The following is a 17969-nucleotide window of genomic DNA, read 5'->3' on the forward strand; positions in this document are numbered from 1 at the left end:
TACAAGGTAGCACTCCACAGTTAGAAAATAAAATTAAAAATGACCCACAAAATCTTTTATCATCTCCTATTCCTGGATTTCTTATACATTAACCTAACTGTTTGTGTTGTACATGTGCATTTTTATGTAATTAGTATCTTCCATAGATTTGATTTTCAAAAGTTAAAAGGGTGAAATTTTAAAATAATTCCTTTTATGTGTATCCATAGATATCTGCATTGATTTACCATAAAATATTGCAAAAAAGGGTGAACATGTCAAATACCCCCACACATTTGGATCAAACTAGAATTTCAATGCCTTTGAGTGATACCTTTTTATAAACTGTTGACATTAATCTTCCTAATGATCAAATAAAAAAAATGGTGTCTTTCGCCTCATTTTTTTGTAAATTCTAATCACAAAGGTCGAGCGGCAAATAGTTGGAAAAAAACATTACAATAATTGCCGGACCAATGTCATATGATGGTATTGTCGTGAAAATCCATGGATGGTACCAGCAGGATTCGAACACTCAATCTCGGGATCAGCGCTCTAACCAATTGAGCCAAACAAGATCTTCCCTAACTCAACTAGTTAGACTACCTTTATATCTCCAAGTCTACAACACTCTTCCCCTATTTCTTTTTTTTCGGGCTGCGTACCATCCATCCGAGCAACCGGTCACAGGTCCACTGCTGTACAACCCTGAGACTTCTACTCGGAAACCCTCTGGCCAATTTCTTACATGTCACCTAGAATTGTTATGGTATCCTATGACCGGCTGGTCAAACCTCATGACCAAATCTAACAGCCAGGCAATATTCTATATACAATGTGTGTACCAGTAGCGCTCGTAGCGCCATTGTTGTGAAATTCCATGGATGGTACCAGCGGTAGTCGAACACTCAATCTCGGGATCTAATGGCAGCGCTTTTTTTCTCTTGATAATATTTTATTCAAATTTTATATGTACAATGAAACATTCACCAGACAGACAGTTACATATAGTCAGTTACAAACATATAGAAATTCAATGCATAAGTTCAGATACTAACTAGTATGTTTATGGGTCATTATAAAAAAAAGTGCAAATTTCGACGAGGTAATATTTTGAAAAATGATGTCATTGTTTAAAACTTTTAAATGTGTCCCGCTATTCTATAGTATGGTAGCAACGATATTCAGAAATATGCAATGGGGAAAATGAAGAGTTTCTTCAATTTTAACAATTTTAGGTCATCCTTTGAAAGAATCGTGTCAATGGTGTTACCAATTTAAAGCATACATTTAGGTACTAAATATTATTGATTAACATCAAACAGTTGTTTAGGTTTAAATTACGACTTATTGACATTATTCATATAGCTGTGCATTCTATTTGAACATAAATTTCAGAATACATTGTCGTAAAAAAGTTGGCTGTCCTAATTATGGCCGTTGTAAATACTAAAAAATACACTTAAACTGAATATCTGTGAATTGTATAAGATTAAAGGATAATAATATACCTAATCCTTCGTACACGACCTAAAAACACTTTCATTTATGAATAAAGATAAAAAAAAATGTCGCATTTTTATATAGTAACACCACTGACCCTTCAGTAACTCCAATGACACAAAAGTACCACCAATGACATCACATTTTAAATTTTACCTTAATCAAGTACTGAACACAAAGCCAAGATCACCGAGCAAAAGAAAAAGATGAAAAAGTAATTCTTAGGCTTAAAAAAATCAAATTATATAACAACATCCATTACTAAAAATGTCAATAGTGAATACATCAGTTTGTGAAAACTGTGTAATACATGATATTGTTAAAACATTGTTAAATAAGTATTGTTTATCATAAATAATATGATGCTTAGCTTGTTAAACATGAAAGAAACACAAAACAATGCTGATTGTCATGATATATTCAGTGGTGTTACTAAACTGGTCAATGGTGTTATTTTATCAAAATGGTCTCACCATTGACAGTAACACCAATGATTTAAGGTGTATTTTAAGATTCAGTTACGAAATAAGTGCTCCATTCTCCTATTCTATATGTTTTTACTGGTGCATGTTTCTATAATCCATATGTTTCATTATTCAAAGTTAAGGAAATGTTTTCAAAAAATGATTTTTATAAAGGGTACACCATGGACACTATTTCCAATTACGATATAACCTTTACTTACTTTTACGATTTTTTCACTAAATCTTCAACATAATTGTATGTTTTCTTTTGCATAACATGCTTACAGGTAACATTGCTAAGGGAGAAACTGAAAATAATGCCCAAATCTTGCGAAAGATAACTCTTAACCTAGCCAGCTACTAATTTGTCCTTTGGTAACACCATTGACTTAAAAAATGTTACATTTCCTTTTGGTGAAATTTTTTATTATAAAACCAACATACACCTCCCTAAATCATTAAACAATGTTTGTATGTATCAAAATGCAATAAAAAGTGATAAATCATAATAACAAATGATATGAAAAATAGTCCTATTTCAAGTCTGAAAGGATTTATAGTAAAAAATAACAGTTAATTCTGGCTATCTTCAAGGGTTTAAGAAAACATTAAGGATGTTTTTATAACATTGCTTACTGTAAACAGTATATTGTGTATCACAAAACATACATATCTAACATATGCAAGTGTTATTTTGATATATTTCCATGTCTGTGACTTAAAAAGACCCAATAACATAGTTTTGCATGTTTTTTTATAATGACCCTTACAATTAATATAATATTTCTGCAAGGTTATCTGTTACTTTGATAACGGGATTGTCCAATATAAAATATTTTTCTAGTAAGAAATGTTCTTTTCTCTGATGGTATCCTATGACCGGCTGGTCAAACCTCATGACCAAATCTAACAGCCAGGCAATATTCTATATACAATGTGTGTACCAGGAGCGCTCGCAGCGCCATTGTTGTGAAAATCCATGGATGGTACCAGCGGGAGTCGAACCCTCAATCTCGGGATCTAAAGGCAACGCTCTTTTTTTCTCTTGATAAAATTTTATTCAAATATGTACAATGAAACATTCACCAGACAGTACCTGATGTCACAAACAGACAGTTACATATAGTCAGTTACAAACATATAGAAATTCAATCTATAAATTCAGATACTAGTATGTTTATAATTAATATAATATTTCTGTATGGTTATCTGTTACTTTGATAACGAGATTGTCAAATATAAATATTTTTCTAGTAAGAAATGTTCTTTTCTCTGATTTAAAAGATAAAAATAGTGAGAGATGTATTTTTCTAATAATGTTTTAAAATAGTCTACTAAATTGAGTTTAGCTTGAGGATTCAACAATATGAAATATCTTCTTTTATAGATACTAAATCTTGCTATACTCATAAAAAAATTAGCGAAATAAAAATTAAACTTCTCTTAAAAAAACCCATAAGCATCTCTTTGTCAAAATCAAGCGTTTTTACAAAGTAATCATCAACATTGCACATAAAATTTAATAAAAAATCCTTAAAAAAATCAGTAATTTGTGACAAATTGACACAATTAATAAACATGTGTTCTAAATCTTCTCTAGATTGTGCACACACTGGACAAGTGTCATTATCAGTCATGTTACATTTTAAAAGTTTAACTTTAGTAAACAAAGTTCTATGAAGTACTTGAAAATTAAGTGTCCTGCATTCACCAGGCAAGAAAATAAATTTTGAAAAAATACAATATTTTGAAAGTTCTAATTCTAGATACTTTTCGATCCAATAAGATTCTGATACAGGCGATTTTCCAACAAGTTGTATAAAGGCAGCGCCCTAACCAATTGAGCCAAAGAAGATCTTCCCTAACTCAACTAGTTAGACTACTTTTATATCTCCAGGTCTACAACAGTATGGACATGCAAATGCGGACTGCCATACAGAAAACAGCCTATATTACATACATTACATAATCTTGATGTTCATATAAACCCAATACGAAGGCTATTTGAGTACTCAGCTATTCAAAAATGAGTTTTATTGCACACTAGCTCTCATATTTGAAAAATCCACAGGGACCAAAATGCAAAACTAAACACCTAAATGTGGAGTGCTACCTTAGGTATCACGTTGTCGTCGGCTGCGTCGTCAACGTCGTCGTCCGAAGACGCATGGTTTCCGGATAATAACTTTAGTATAACTGAAGAGACATGTATTGTCGAAATGCGTATCTGGTGCAAGAAAATTGGTACCGTTAATTTTATTACTACCACTGGGTTGATGCCTCTGGTGGTGGACTATTAGTCCCCGAGGGTATCACCAACCCAGTAACCAGTACTTCGGTACTGGCATGAAAATACGGATTTTTTGTGTTATTAAAATTTGCTGTTACAAAATGATAGAAATTATTATAAATTAAGGAATGTATCTCCCTCATGCAAAGCTCTGATTCCTTTCACGGATTTGGCTATACTTTTTGGACCTTTTGGATAATAGCTCTTCATCTTTTATATAAGCTTTGGATTTCAAATATTTTGGCCACGACCATCACTGAAGAGACATGTATTGTCGAAATGCGCATCTGTATAAGTTAATAGAAACCAATGAAATTTTAACACAATGTTTAAAACCACAATAGGAAGGTATATTGATAAATTTTGGGGGTTATGGTCACAATGGCGTAGGAATAAGGGACCAAAAAAGGGCCCAAACAAGCATTTTTGTAGTTTTCAGTCAATAACTTGTGTTTAGTGTATAAATATGTCTGAAATTATACCACAAATTCCATACTATAAAGGGAGGGTTATTTGGGCGTTATTGCTCAAATCTTTAAGCAATTAGGGGCATAAAAGGGAGGAACACGTTTTTTTTTCTAGTTAAAGGACAATTTTGACAATTTAAAAGCAGTGTAACCTCTATTCCATTTAAAGAATACTGTTCTATAAAATGAACATGTTTTATTACCTCCCTTACACTGCTTGAAAATTATATATATTAAGAAATGATGTATGTCTGGAGATGATTACCTATAGCTGTAAAATTATTTTTAAAAGTTACTACATGTATTAATCAATATTAATTTTAATCATGACTGTATGCCATTTTATATTTTAATAGTGTATGATGTTTTTAAATTAGTAGTAATTGTTGCATACTCCATTAGAAATTTGAATTGAGATTATTGTTGGAATAAGGGAAAGGGTAGATGAAAAAAATGGGGGGGGGGGGGGGTAAGTTTTTTCACATTTGAGATTTCAGAAGTTAGAATGAAAGTTTCTTCATTAATATTTTTTCAGGGGATTAATATAACGCTAAAGAGCAAAAAAAATTATTTTTAAGTTCATTAGACCATATTCAATCTGTGTCAGAAACCTATGCTGTGTCATTTAATCACGATCCAACGCTGTATCAAGCTTGAATGTTGTGTCCATACTTGCTCCAACTGTTCTGGGTTCGACCTCTGCGATGACCGTAGTATAAAGCTGCGCCCTGCGGAGCATCTGGTTAAAGCTTTTCAGCGTTTCGTTTAAAGTGTGTGTTGTAAAAGAAAATTCTAAAAAGATATTTAAAATTATTTCGATAGTTTAAATCGTCTGTGTACTGAAACTTAAAGACACCGTGACTTCTATTTACAAGATCATGTGCAGTATATACATAACAAAATTCATTGTTAATTCACTAATGAATTCATTGACAAACAAAGAACTTCAATGTTGCGTTACACGTTGGTTTTAGTTTTTTTATATTGATCTACTAGCTAAATCGAATGATTTCATTGAATACAATTTTAAAACATGGCCGGTGTTTTAAGGTATGCAGGTCCGCAATCGACACCGAATAAGGCTCTATCAGAACAAACATTGCCGTTTCTAAAAGAAGATCAATTCACAGATACCGTTTTAGTGGTGGAAGGTAGAAAAATGTACATTAATCGGACTCTCTTGGGGTACGCTTCACCTTACTTTCAGAAAATGTTGGAAAATGCTCATAGATCGGTTTCCTCAGAGAAAAAGTCCAAAGCAGAGATTCGAATAAGTGAGAAGAATTTTCCTGACTTTGTAGACATGCTGGCTTTTCTGCACCCAGGGATATGTCGCGATTTGACAGGTAAGTTATTATCGGGATCCCCCCATCAAGAAATTTTCTCAGTATTTCACCAGATTGACATTTACACAAAACATGATAAAATTGCCACAACCATCAAGCAGTTATTTGATTTATCGAGATGATTGATCGTGATCGTGAATAAATTTGTAATATGGCGATGACATATTGCAATTGCTACGCTTCATATGAGTAACTTGTTTTTCAAGATTGTATTAATCACTCTGCCAGCATACGCTTAAACATCAGGCAAGCATATATATGCAATGCTTAAATGACAAACAAGACAAAGTGGGTGTACACGCCTAACGGACGAAAATAGATGTTGTCCGTTGACAAAATTGTTATCCGTTGGGAGTCCGTTGATGTACTGACCAAATAAAACAAATTCACAACGGACACACACCGGATATGCAACGTACGAGCGGGAACGAAACGGACAGATTTAGGATTTCGAACGTACATGTCCAACGGAAGAGTATCGCATAAAGCGGACACCTAACGGAGGCGTACCGGATAAAACGGATATACGAGAAAATTAAAGGCGAAAATGATAGAGGGTAGTAATATGGATACCTTCATGACGTATAACGGTAAAAATTCTTGCCAAATGACGTAAACAGTAATTTTTAGTGCATGACGATTGAAATGTACACTTTCTTTTAGACGAAAAAAAACCCAGCTGAATTTGACGAATCACGCCATTTTGTTTCCAAAAACAACGGTAACGATAATTATTTGACACATCTGACGAATCACGATAAGGATATTTTGACGAATCACAGTAAAATGTTAACCAATTAGACGCCTGACGGTAAAGGGCATTTAAAATTTTACCACCCTCGTGATAATACATGTAAATTGCATAAATATTCAAATGTTTCTGTGTAACTGGTTTTGGTTTGTTCTTTAAAATGCCGCCAAGGGCAGTGTCTGGCCTTGATAAGAGCTGCTTGATTGTGAAGACGTGTTCTTACTCTAAGACCGATTATGAATAAGAAGAATTCATAAACCTTTCAGAAATCTGACATACCAATAATTGGCATTTCTGACACGAAATTTTCAATAGGCATTTATCCGTTTCAGATCCGTTCATCATCCGGTAGAAATTAAAAAAAAAGATGTGGTATGATTGCCAATGAGAAAACTGTCACAAGAGACTAAAATGACACAGATATAAACAACTATAGATCACCATACGGCCTTCAACAGTGAGCAAAGCCCATACCGCATAGTCAGCTATAATAGGCCCCGATATGACAATGTAAAACAATTCAAACAAGAAAACTAACGGCCTTATTCATATAAAAAAATGAACGAAAAACAAATATGTATCACATAAACAAACGACAACCACTGAATTACAGGCTCCTGACTTGGGACAAGCACATACATAAATAATGTGGCGGGGTCAAACATGTTAGAGGGATCCTAACCCTCCCCCTAACCTGGGACAAGTGGTATAACAGTACAACATAAGAACGAACTATAAAAATCAGTTGAAAAAGGCTCAACTCATCAGATGGACAAACATACAATTGGACGTGGCCGGTTACTTGTAAATCCCGACAACAAAAAGACACTAGGAACATAGGGTGCTATAAACAGTTTCGTATAAAAAAAAAACTAGGGGTTATTCCCCGACTAAAATTAACCATGGAGGGAAACCCCTGTTTATTTACTCAATTGGTGAAAAAGTATCATGTTTTTTGTATTTGATTGTAAAAATAAGTTAATAAGCTTTCAATTAAAACAGGTTGAATGATTGAAATAATTTAAAAAATTATAGTAACTTTACATGTATTGAGGGGAGACAACACTGTAAACATCCTGTTTTTTTGGCAGTGAAAATTAAAAACTTATTTGCAGCCACTGTAGCTCTTTTCGGAGCAGGAAACCGTACCCTGAAACAAGATTTTTTTGAAAGGCCAGGTAAAAACCTACAAATTTCATACAGTTTTGATTATGTAAAATGTGCATGGATCATGTCTTCATGGGTGTGCACATGACCTGGTTTCAAGTTTTTTATGTTCAAATTAGACCTTTTTTCCCCCATGTTCATTGGATGGAATATTTTTAACATATTAAAAGTACACATTATTTTTATTTCATTATAAACTAGAGAACATTCTGATTCCAGTGATATCTAGTTTTATACAAGTATCTTTATTAATCAGTCCACCACTAAGGGTCACTTATGCATGGTCCCTCAAAATGTGACGTCATAGAAAAAACTGTTGATTGCACCCATATCTGAGAGCACTCGCAGTTATCTGACAGCTAGTTCAAAGCCACTAACAACTAATAAAGAATCATGCATCTAAGACTAAACTATCAATCCGTACACATCCAACATCCAATGGATTTAGTGAAAAGACGTCATAAACAGTCAGAGAAAAACATGACCTTGTGCAATGCTTAGTTACAGGTATCGCCAGATTGCAGATCCATGAATGTGTATATGTATATAACATACTAGTAATATTTAGTTTGCTTTTAATTTACTGATAACAAAATCAATATTTATACCAATAAAAACAATATTCAATGATCTTATTACAGTGTTGAATTGGTAACCTTTTAGAATAAGTTTATTTAAAGGAGCGATAAGTTTACAAGGATCATTTCTAAATTTCCGGGCACGGTTAACAACCTTTCCGTAAAAACGAGGATGTGCTATCCCGTTTGAAATAAGTTTTCTACAGGTACAAAAATTTCAAAATCAAATTTTTATATCTATGGAAAAATTCAGTAAAGGTTTTAAGTAATTTATGGTAACGATATCCCTGGTTTAATAATTTACCAGTAATACATGGATTGCGTTCGTTGAAATTAAAAACGTCACAACAGACACGGGCATAGCGAACGAGCTGTGAAATATAAACACCGTAAGATGGTGCAAAAGGAACATCACCATCTAAAAATGGAAAATTAATAATAGGGAACGAAAACTCGTCCCTTTTGTCGTAAATTTTAGTGTGGAGTTTCCCGTTTAAAACCGAAATATCTAAATCCAGGAAAGGACAGTTATTACCGTATAAATTTGATTTATTTAAAGTAAGTTCCTTGGGGTAAATTTCAGTATATAGAGTAAATAACAGTATATAGAGATTATTTTTGATTATTTAACGAAAAAATATCATCACGATAACGGTAAGTGTTGTTGAATTTATTAATTAAATGCAATTTTGACGGGTCTTTACTGAGTTTAGTCATACACTGTGATTCGTAACAGTACAGAAACGAGTCTGCTATTAAAGGGGCACAATTAGTGCCCATGGGGATACCTACAACCTATCTATAATATTGTTGCCGAAACGTACATAATATTATCAAGGAGAAAATTAACAGCTTCAATCATCTCATCACACCTCCAGTAAGTATATCTAGCATATTTACCTTTCTCATTAGAGAAGAAGGCTTTAAATGAGTTGCAGCAAATATATTTGCATTCAGCTTTACCAAACGACCATTGGAAACTTTTGTTTTATAAGATAGTGTGGAAGTGTAGTGTAAAGAGTAGAAAAATCAAAACTGTTAACAGAATGAAAAGGACCATCAAAAGCACGTTATTTATCTAAAACATCCACAGAATTTTTTACACTCCAAAAAATGGTTTATACCGCTATGTTCATATATTTTATTACAATAGTTTATGATAAGATCTTTAATAGTAGTTAATGAACTTGTTAAAAGCACTGAAAGATTAGTTGAAAGATTAGTTGTAGAACACTTACTAAAGGCCGAGATGAAACGATATTTAAAATTGCTTTTTGTGTAGTTTAGGTACCCAATACATAGTAGGGACCTTCACATGCAGAAGAAGCCTTAAACTTTGATGTGGATGTGATATGTTTGTTTACTATATGACTCTCTGTGGAGCGGATGGACTTGAATGTAGATGAATTTAAAATTTCATTCTTAAGAACGTCCGTGTAGTATTTACGGCATACCACCACCACATTGTTGGACGTCTAACGGACATGATCGGATTGAACAAAAGTTATCCGTTATAAGCATCCGTTCGAGCTATCCGTTATGGTGTGACCGAGGCTTAAGGATTTAAGGATTATGTGCCCTTGTGTTGCTTCAATGCTAAATATGGAATTTCGTCTGTACTTCTGCAAGGAGGTGTAAAACATTGGTACCAAAGAAACAATCAATCAATCGCAAAGGTCTAACAGACACAGCCATAGTGAAAAACAAAAGCCGACGAGAGACAAACAGAAGTCTACATAACACAACATAAAAAAATAAAAACTTAGCAACACGAAACCCAATAAAACCTGGGATAATCGCAGGACTGTTTCGGAAGGGAAGTAGTTCTGCATTTAAACCCCGCAGGATTTTTCAAATATGAAAGTAATTGTGCATGAAAATTCATTATATTTTTAGACAGCTGATGACTGTTGTAGCCTTCAAAGTTTGTTTTTAAGAACATCAATATTATATTTTAGCTGTTTAATGGGCTATTTTTGTTTGACTGTCCATATTTTCCGTATGTCCAGAAATTTTTGTAGTAAAAAAATAAGAAGCTGTGGTATAATTGCCAATGAGACATTGACAAATGACATTGAAATTAACAACTGTATGTCACCGCACGGTTGAATGTTAACAAACCTTTTTTCAGACGCTTTTTGATACAATTTTTTTTTTAAATGAGACGAAAGGCAAATGATTTTTATTTGAATTCGTGATATATATATGTAAACAGTTTCAGAAAAGGTATATTTTGCCAAATTTTTAGAAAAATATATGACGTCTTTACCCCCTTTTTGCAATATTATTAGTTAAAATGGCAGGTTGCTGCCATGGATACACAAAAAAGAAATATCTTGAACCATTTAACTACCGGGCATCAGATCTATGGAAAATACTAATTGCATGAACATACATATGCACATATATGACACAAACAGTAGACCTAATTTGTACGAAAGCAAGGAAAAGGGGATGGTAATATTTGTGCATATTGCTATCTAACATAAGTACTAATCTAGTGACAAATCTCATTTTGAAGAGCAGTAAAACTCCTATAACAAATCAGCGTCCTACTTTACTTTGAGAAAGTTTGTATAACCATTTGGGTCCTCTTTCTTCAGCTCCTGCAAGTCTCTCATACTTTTGATTTTTCCCATTTGAGTAGGGACTTTCTGTTTGAAATTTTCCTCGGAGTTGAGTATTTTTGTGATTTCTATTTATACTGCCCACACAGTGGTCGCTTTTAACCACTGCATTATCTAGATTTTTTCGGCACCCTTTGCTGTCTATCCCTTTTTGTTTGTTTTCTACGCTCCCTTGAAGCTCCGTCACAGCTATCAACCTGTCTTTCTAAGCTCTAACCAACTTGCCAAACAGTCCAACTGCTTTATTTCCATGTAGATAGTTAAAATGTATAATTTTACTCAGTCCTTCTGTGAACTACTAATTCTAACCAAAGAAACGGGGAACGTGTCCTCTTCAGCTTTGTATTTATTTGGCTTTTTAACTATTTTGATCTGAGCGTCACTGATGAGTCTTAGGTAGACGAAACGCGCGTCTGGCGTATAAAATTATAATCCTGGTACTTTTGATAACTATTGGACACAGATAATGCCCCAGCTTGCATATAACGTTATAAAGCGTCATTACTCAACAACGGTAACAGCGACACTACCCAAATTCGCACTTGATCTGTGTTTTATGGAATTGCGTTTCATAAAATTTGGTTGAGGCAAAATAAAATTAGAGAACGGAAACTAATTGTTAGGACGTACGTATACGTACGTACTTACGGATGGACAAGGGTAACACTTAATGCCTCCTCCGGAGCAGCGGGTGATATAAAAATATTCAAATGTTTTATACTGAAATTGTTTATATCCAACCAATGCCCGACTATCACTACGACCCCTGTACGATTGAGTCGATCTGATCTAGCAGAGATCAGGGTGAGATAGAGTATAGTTGATTTAGTCTATCTAGTCGAGTAAAGACCGTATAGAGATCGTCAATTGGTCGTAATTATCGAATATGTATTCAATTAGTGGTCGAGTTTGAGTCGTGATGGAGTCATAAATGGTCGGGTTAAGGTCGCGTACAGTTGGACAGAAGTCGGGTAGAAGTCCTAAACAGGCCCGATCAAGAATTTGGTCACGCTTGGTCGTGGAAATTTGGACAATCGGGATCATTGAGGTGATCTGATCGGCAGTATGAACCTAGCTTTATTGGCATACGTTACAGTTTTGATCACATATTGAAATTTTTCTGACAATTTCCATAAATAGATATAGGAATATGTGGTGTGAGTGCCAATGAGACAACTCTCCATCCAAATAACAATTTATAAAAGTAAACCATTATAGGTCAATGTACGGCCTTCAACACGGAGCCTTGGCTCACACCGAACATAAAGCTATAAAGGGCCCCAAAATTACTAGTGTAAAACCATTCAAATGGGAAAACCCACGGTCTAATCTATATAAAAAACGAGAAACGAGAAACACGTACAAATTACATAAACAAACGATAAAGGCTATTTTTGCCTTATTTATTTAAAAATCAAATAGCGACACCAGCATAATGGAGTATATGTGTCTCAAGTGATACGTTACTCTAGAGCTAGCACAAAGTACGTTGATTTTGTTGAACGAGGAATACTGCTTTCTCAAAAGTTGCTAACACAGGGCTATGAATCAATCAAATTAAGGTCATCACTCGAGAAATTTTACGGTCGCCATCATGAGCTGATTGGCGATTATGACAAAAGTGTGTCAGAAATTATATCTGATATTCTTCCTCAGTCATAATAACCTTCCATCATTACCGAACTGAACAAAGAAATAATACGACAGGTGCCGTATACGGTTCAGGAAATGCTTACCATTCCGGAGCACCTGATTACTATGGAACGCCACGACTGCCTTATGTTAATAATCAGCATTATACGCAGTGTTCACGGCATTATATGAAGTGATCACAGCATTATATGTAGTGCTCACAACATTATATGAAGTGATCACAGCATTATATGCAGTGCTCACAGCATTATATGCAGTGTTCACAACATTATATGAAGTGCTCACAACATTATATTAAGTGCTCACAACATTATATTAAGTGCTCACAACATTATATTAAGTGTTCACAACATTATACGTTTTTTGTTGTATGATGAGATTGATGTATGATGAGATTTATGAATGATGAGATCATTCGGTACACTTCGTTTTTTAGCGGAAATTACCGAATCCATAATTGGTAAATTACGGTAATGCCCAGCAAACAAATTTAAAAAGTTATTAAAATCATGTTATCATAAGGTAGCATACAATATTTAAAACTGATTGAAATTAGTAAGGAAAAGATGAAACTGAGAGGTGAATGATTGAAGTAGTTCTGTTCGTCGTAAGAAATACGAATGGCAAAATGTAAGTTAAATAATAAAAAGTTTATTTAATGAAATATCGTAGGAAAATTTGTATGATATATTCTCGAGTTCATTTCCTACTGAAGAAATTTAGCAAGGTGCCACTTTATAGTCCGTACTCAGTTTTAAAAAGCTTAATTACCTTTTAAATAAAACAGTTAGCTTTCTATAACACATAGGTGCCATATTACGCTAGCTTATATATGTCATGATAGAGTCATTTTTGCCATCGATTTTCAGAATTTGGCATTTTTACATGAACTATGAAAATCAGTTGTAAAAGGCTTGTTAGTTTTCTCGTTTGAATTGTTTTACATGGTCGTATCGGGGCCTTTTATAGCTGACTATGCGGTATGGGTTTTGCTCATTGTTGAAGGCCGTACAGTGACCTATAGTTGTTAATGTTTGTGTCATTTTGGTATTTTGTGGATAGTTGTCTCATTGGCAATCATACCACATCTTCTTTTTTATATTAACTCATTAGATGGGTACAAATATAAATACATATGATCTAACAAGAAAATAGAGTGAACGTGCATGTGGGCGGGTACTTGTATATCCCAACAATAAAAAGACACTATAAGTACTGATCTGAGAGTATATATAACTAATATAGTACCATGCTGTTGATTAAAAATAACATCACTCCAGACCCTTTTGTTTTCCACATAATTAATATTGCCAATAATTAAGAAGTTCCGGGTCGAATCGATACCAATAATATATTCACCTGTTAACTATTACATTATCTGTACGTTCCGCATCAGTTTCAACAAGAATGCTTTGCATTTGTTGCCGAATCACCTAAAACTTTATGCTATCGTATTTTTAAAAATAATTTTCAATTGGAAAAATATTCTTTTATGTTTGAAAGAAAGAAACGTTTACCTACATACTGCTGGTCTAACCCTAATATCTATAAGTTTGATCAATTGTTTAATTCATGTAATATTGTAATATTAGAAAAACTATGTAAATTTATCAAAGTTATAAATGTGAAAGTCAGTCCTCCAAGTTAATTTCATTGTATTGTTCACACATGTTTGTAAAAATTGTACCTTATAGTTATATTTATGTATGTTCTCTATAACTATGTAATTGTAGTTTTATGAGAAATAAAGTATTCGTATTCGCATCTGACAGGAGTACCACGAAACGCTGTATTTAAGATTTTGCTATATACACGGGTCGTAATCACAGGGTTGAAACTACTTAATTCAATCATTGTCACATTGTTCCCGATTGTAGTACTTTAATCAGTGATGACAATACGAATATTACAAATCTGGACTTAAAATAAGGCGTATAGGTACAGCATGTACAGTTTTCAATTTGTTTGACGTAAAACAGCGAATCAAAGATTCAATTTTATTCATAACTCATAAAGGACAAAACTGTTGATTAAAAAATACTCCTTTCCAGAGACTTTTGTTTTCCAAACAAAATCAATAATACCAATATTAAATTGACAAGTTCCAGGTCGACGGGTTCAAACAGAAAGATGTTAAAAGCAGAGAAAACTTCATCTTATAATCGGCATGACTTTATCAGATGACAATACCAATACTAAAATAAGGCTTACGCATAGTTATATTCTTTAATTCAGTCACAGACCCGCGATATCACGGATGTGTTCTAGTAAATATATATACATATTAAGTTTTGAATATGGTGAAACTAATCCTCAAAATAAGTTTAAAATGCCCTGGTGTGGAATAAACTTGGGTTAAATTGATCATACTTCTTAATTTACTTATTTCAATCCGTTTTAAATATTGTATACTGCCTTAATGATCACATATATAATAATAACTGTTTAAATTTGTTTGCTGGGCATTAATTTACCGTAATTTACCAATTATGGATTCGGTAATTTCCGCTAAAAAACGAAGTTTACCGAATGATCTCATCATTCATAAATCTCATCATACATCAATCTCATCATACAACAAAAAACGTATAATGTTGTGAACACTTAATATAATGTTGTGAGCACTTAATATAATGTTGTGAGCACTTAATATAATGTTGTGAGCACTTAATATAATGTTGTGAGCACTTCATATAATGTTGTGAACACTGCATATAATGCTGTGAGCACTGCATATAATGCTGTGATCACTTCATATAATGTTGTGAGCACTACATATAATGCTGTGATCACTTCATATAATGCTGTGAACACTGCGTATAATGCTGATTATTAACATAAGGCAGTCGTGGCGTTCCATAGATTTCACTCCCGGTTTTTAGTGGAGTTCGTGTTGTTTCTTAATTATTATTTATAACTGTTGATGTAAATGTCCTTTAGTTTTTTGAGTCTTTGTTTACTCCTTGGTTTTGATTGTTATTGCCATGTAATAAAAAAATATACCTGCATGTGCCACCTTTTTTTTTTTAGTAAAATGAGGTCCAAATTTTATATATTTGCTCAAAATTCGGATTTGTGGACGTATTTTCCCTTTCGACAGAAAAACATAACTTTTTTGTTTTAAAAAATAAACACTTCTTGCTATTTTTTGCTAAATTATTAGTAAATTCTGTTTTATATAAAAGTTCTCTAAATTTGTGAACTTTGTTTTTTTAAATAACTCATATTTATCAAATGTTCACGAATGTAGAAAAAATATTTATGTTTCAGTCATGAAAATTGGCAAACATATTCTTCTTACGTTATAAAAACCAAATGACATTTAAAAAAAAAAGAGGGGTCCATGAACTCGTTTTCAATTTAGATAAGTTTGAATGATAAACATCAGTCGAAAACTGAATCTTTTCCCGATAAGTCATAGTTTGACGTCGCGAAAATAGCAATTTACGTAAGAAACAATAGAGATTTCCAATAAAATGACTTTACTCGACATAACCGACCTAACTCAACGTATTTCGTCCTACTGCATTGAAGCATGACGGAGTGGAGCATACACTGCATGCATGTTTTGCTCTTTGAACACGCATTGTTTGCTGGAATATACCGTCAGTAAAAATCAACCCCAACTAATTTTTTTACTCTTTAAATATTTTCTCATTAAACTTTGAATGATTTTATTGACACAAATAATATAATGGAACAAGTAAATTAGCAACTTGTAATCAAACACACCCATCATTTCTTGTCATTTCACTTGACCCATATTTTAGTTCTTCACAATTATGAATTTTAAAAACTACCAAGACGAAAGTTAGCATGCAAATATTAAAATAACGAATTCCGAAGCGAGAAGGTTGCCTTTTTCTTGTTTTAAAAAGATTTAACGTTTGAAGTAGATTCCAACACACCCGAATGCAAAAGGTGTACTCGACTTTTAAAACAAAATAATATTTTTCTATAATTTAATTGAAGATAATTTGATATGGGCAGAAATTCATATTTTTCAAAAGTACTTTTTCGTCTTTACCTATACCAAATTATGAGGCGAGGTTTTTGTTTAAGTATTATACCTAAACTTGCATCCGAGGATACAGGAGTAGTACTAGAGGGCGTACTCCCCCTTTTCGATCGCACAATAAGTTTTAAAATCCATATCATTTTTAGCGTATAATTGTCCAAATTGTTTTTTGCATCGCTCCGCTCGTCAGTATAAATTCAATTATAGAAAACTGCACCCTCTTTCAAATATCTTGGATCCGGTCATGATCACAAATTGTATTGCACGAAAAAAAAACTTAAATGATTGTCGTTTGACTTTGATAAATACTTTTTAAAAACAACAATGTCTGAACATTAGGCATCTCGCATGTGATTTAAAAGTTTAAGACTACATACTGAATTGGATTTTCCCCGTGATTTAGTAGCTCACTGAACACAGACATGTGATACTGACGTGTAATCTAATGGACACATGGGCACTACATAAAATCTCCTAAACAGTTATGACCACTAATGGTCCTACAGATACTCTGTACTTTTGACATGACAAAAGGTCTCCAGGGGCGGATGCAGGAATTTTCGAAAGGGGGGGTGCTAACCCAGGGCACCCAGGGCAAAGGGGGGGTGCAAAACATATGTCCCGATACAAATGCATTGATCGGCAAAAATAAAGGGGGGTGCACACCCCCGGAACCCCCCCCCCCCTGGATCCGCCACTGGTCTCGCTTTTCTAGACTGTCTATGAATGTTTTATTCTTAATTTGTGATGTACAAAAAAAACAAGGTGTAGTATGATCGCCAATGAGACAACTCTTCACAAGAGACCAAATGACACAGAAATTTTAACAACTATAGTCCAACGAAGGGCTTTCAACAATGAGAAAAGTCAATACAGCATAGTCAGCTATAAGAGGCCACAAAATGACAAATGTAAAACAACTAAAACTAGCAGCCCAATTAATGTTAAAACAAATCAACGAAAACTCAACAACAAACGATAAGCACTGAATTAAAGGTTCCTGACTTGGATACTATCATTTCGGTACATGAGCTGATTTGGAAATACTAGAAATGGCTAGCTGTTTTTATGCTTCGTTTCAGTCTTACGAGTCAATCCCTTTCTATCTGTTTTAATTGTGACATGA

General features: G+C 33.6%; 1 protein-coding gene across 1 annotated transcript in view; it reads left to right on the forward strand.

Annotated features, from left to right (window-relative positions):
- The first annotated feature begins 5692 nt into the window (after positions 1-5692).
- LOC139484930 (uncharacterized) overlaps positions 5693-17969 on the forward strand; it is a 65837-nt gene continuing 53560 nt past the window's right edge. The window contains exon 1 of the mRNA XM_071268980.1: positions 5693-6049. Coding sequence (XP_071125081.1) covers positions 5737-6049 — 313 coding nt within the window. The 5' untranslated portion in view covers positions 5693-5736. The remainder of the gene's footprint in view (positions 6050-17969) is intronic.

This window comes from Mytilus edulis, chromosome 1 (genome assembly GCF_963676685.1).
Source record: "Mytilus edulis chromosome 1, xbMytEdul2.2, whole genome shotgun sequence".
Taxonomy (NCBI): domain Eukaryota; kingdom Metazoa; phylum Mollusca; class Bivalvia; order Mytilida; family Mytilidae; genus Mytilus; species Mytilus edulis.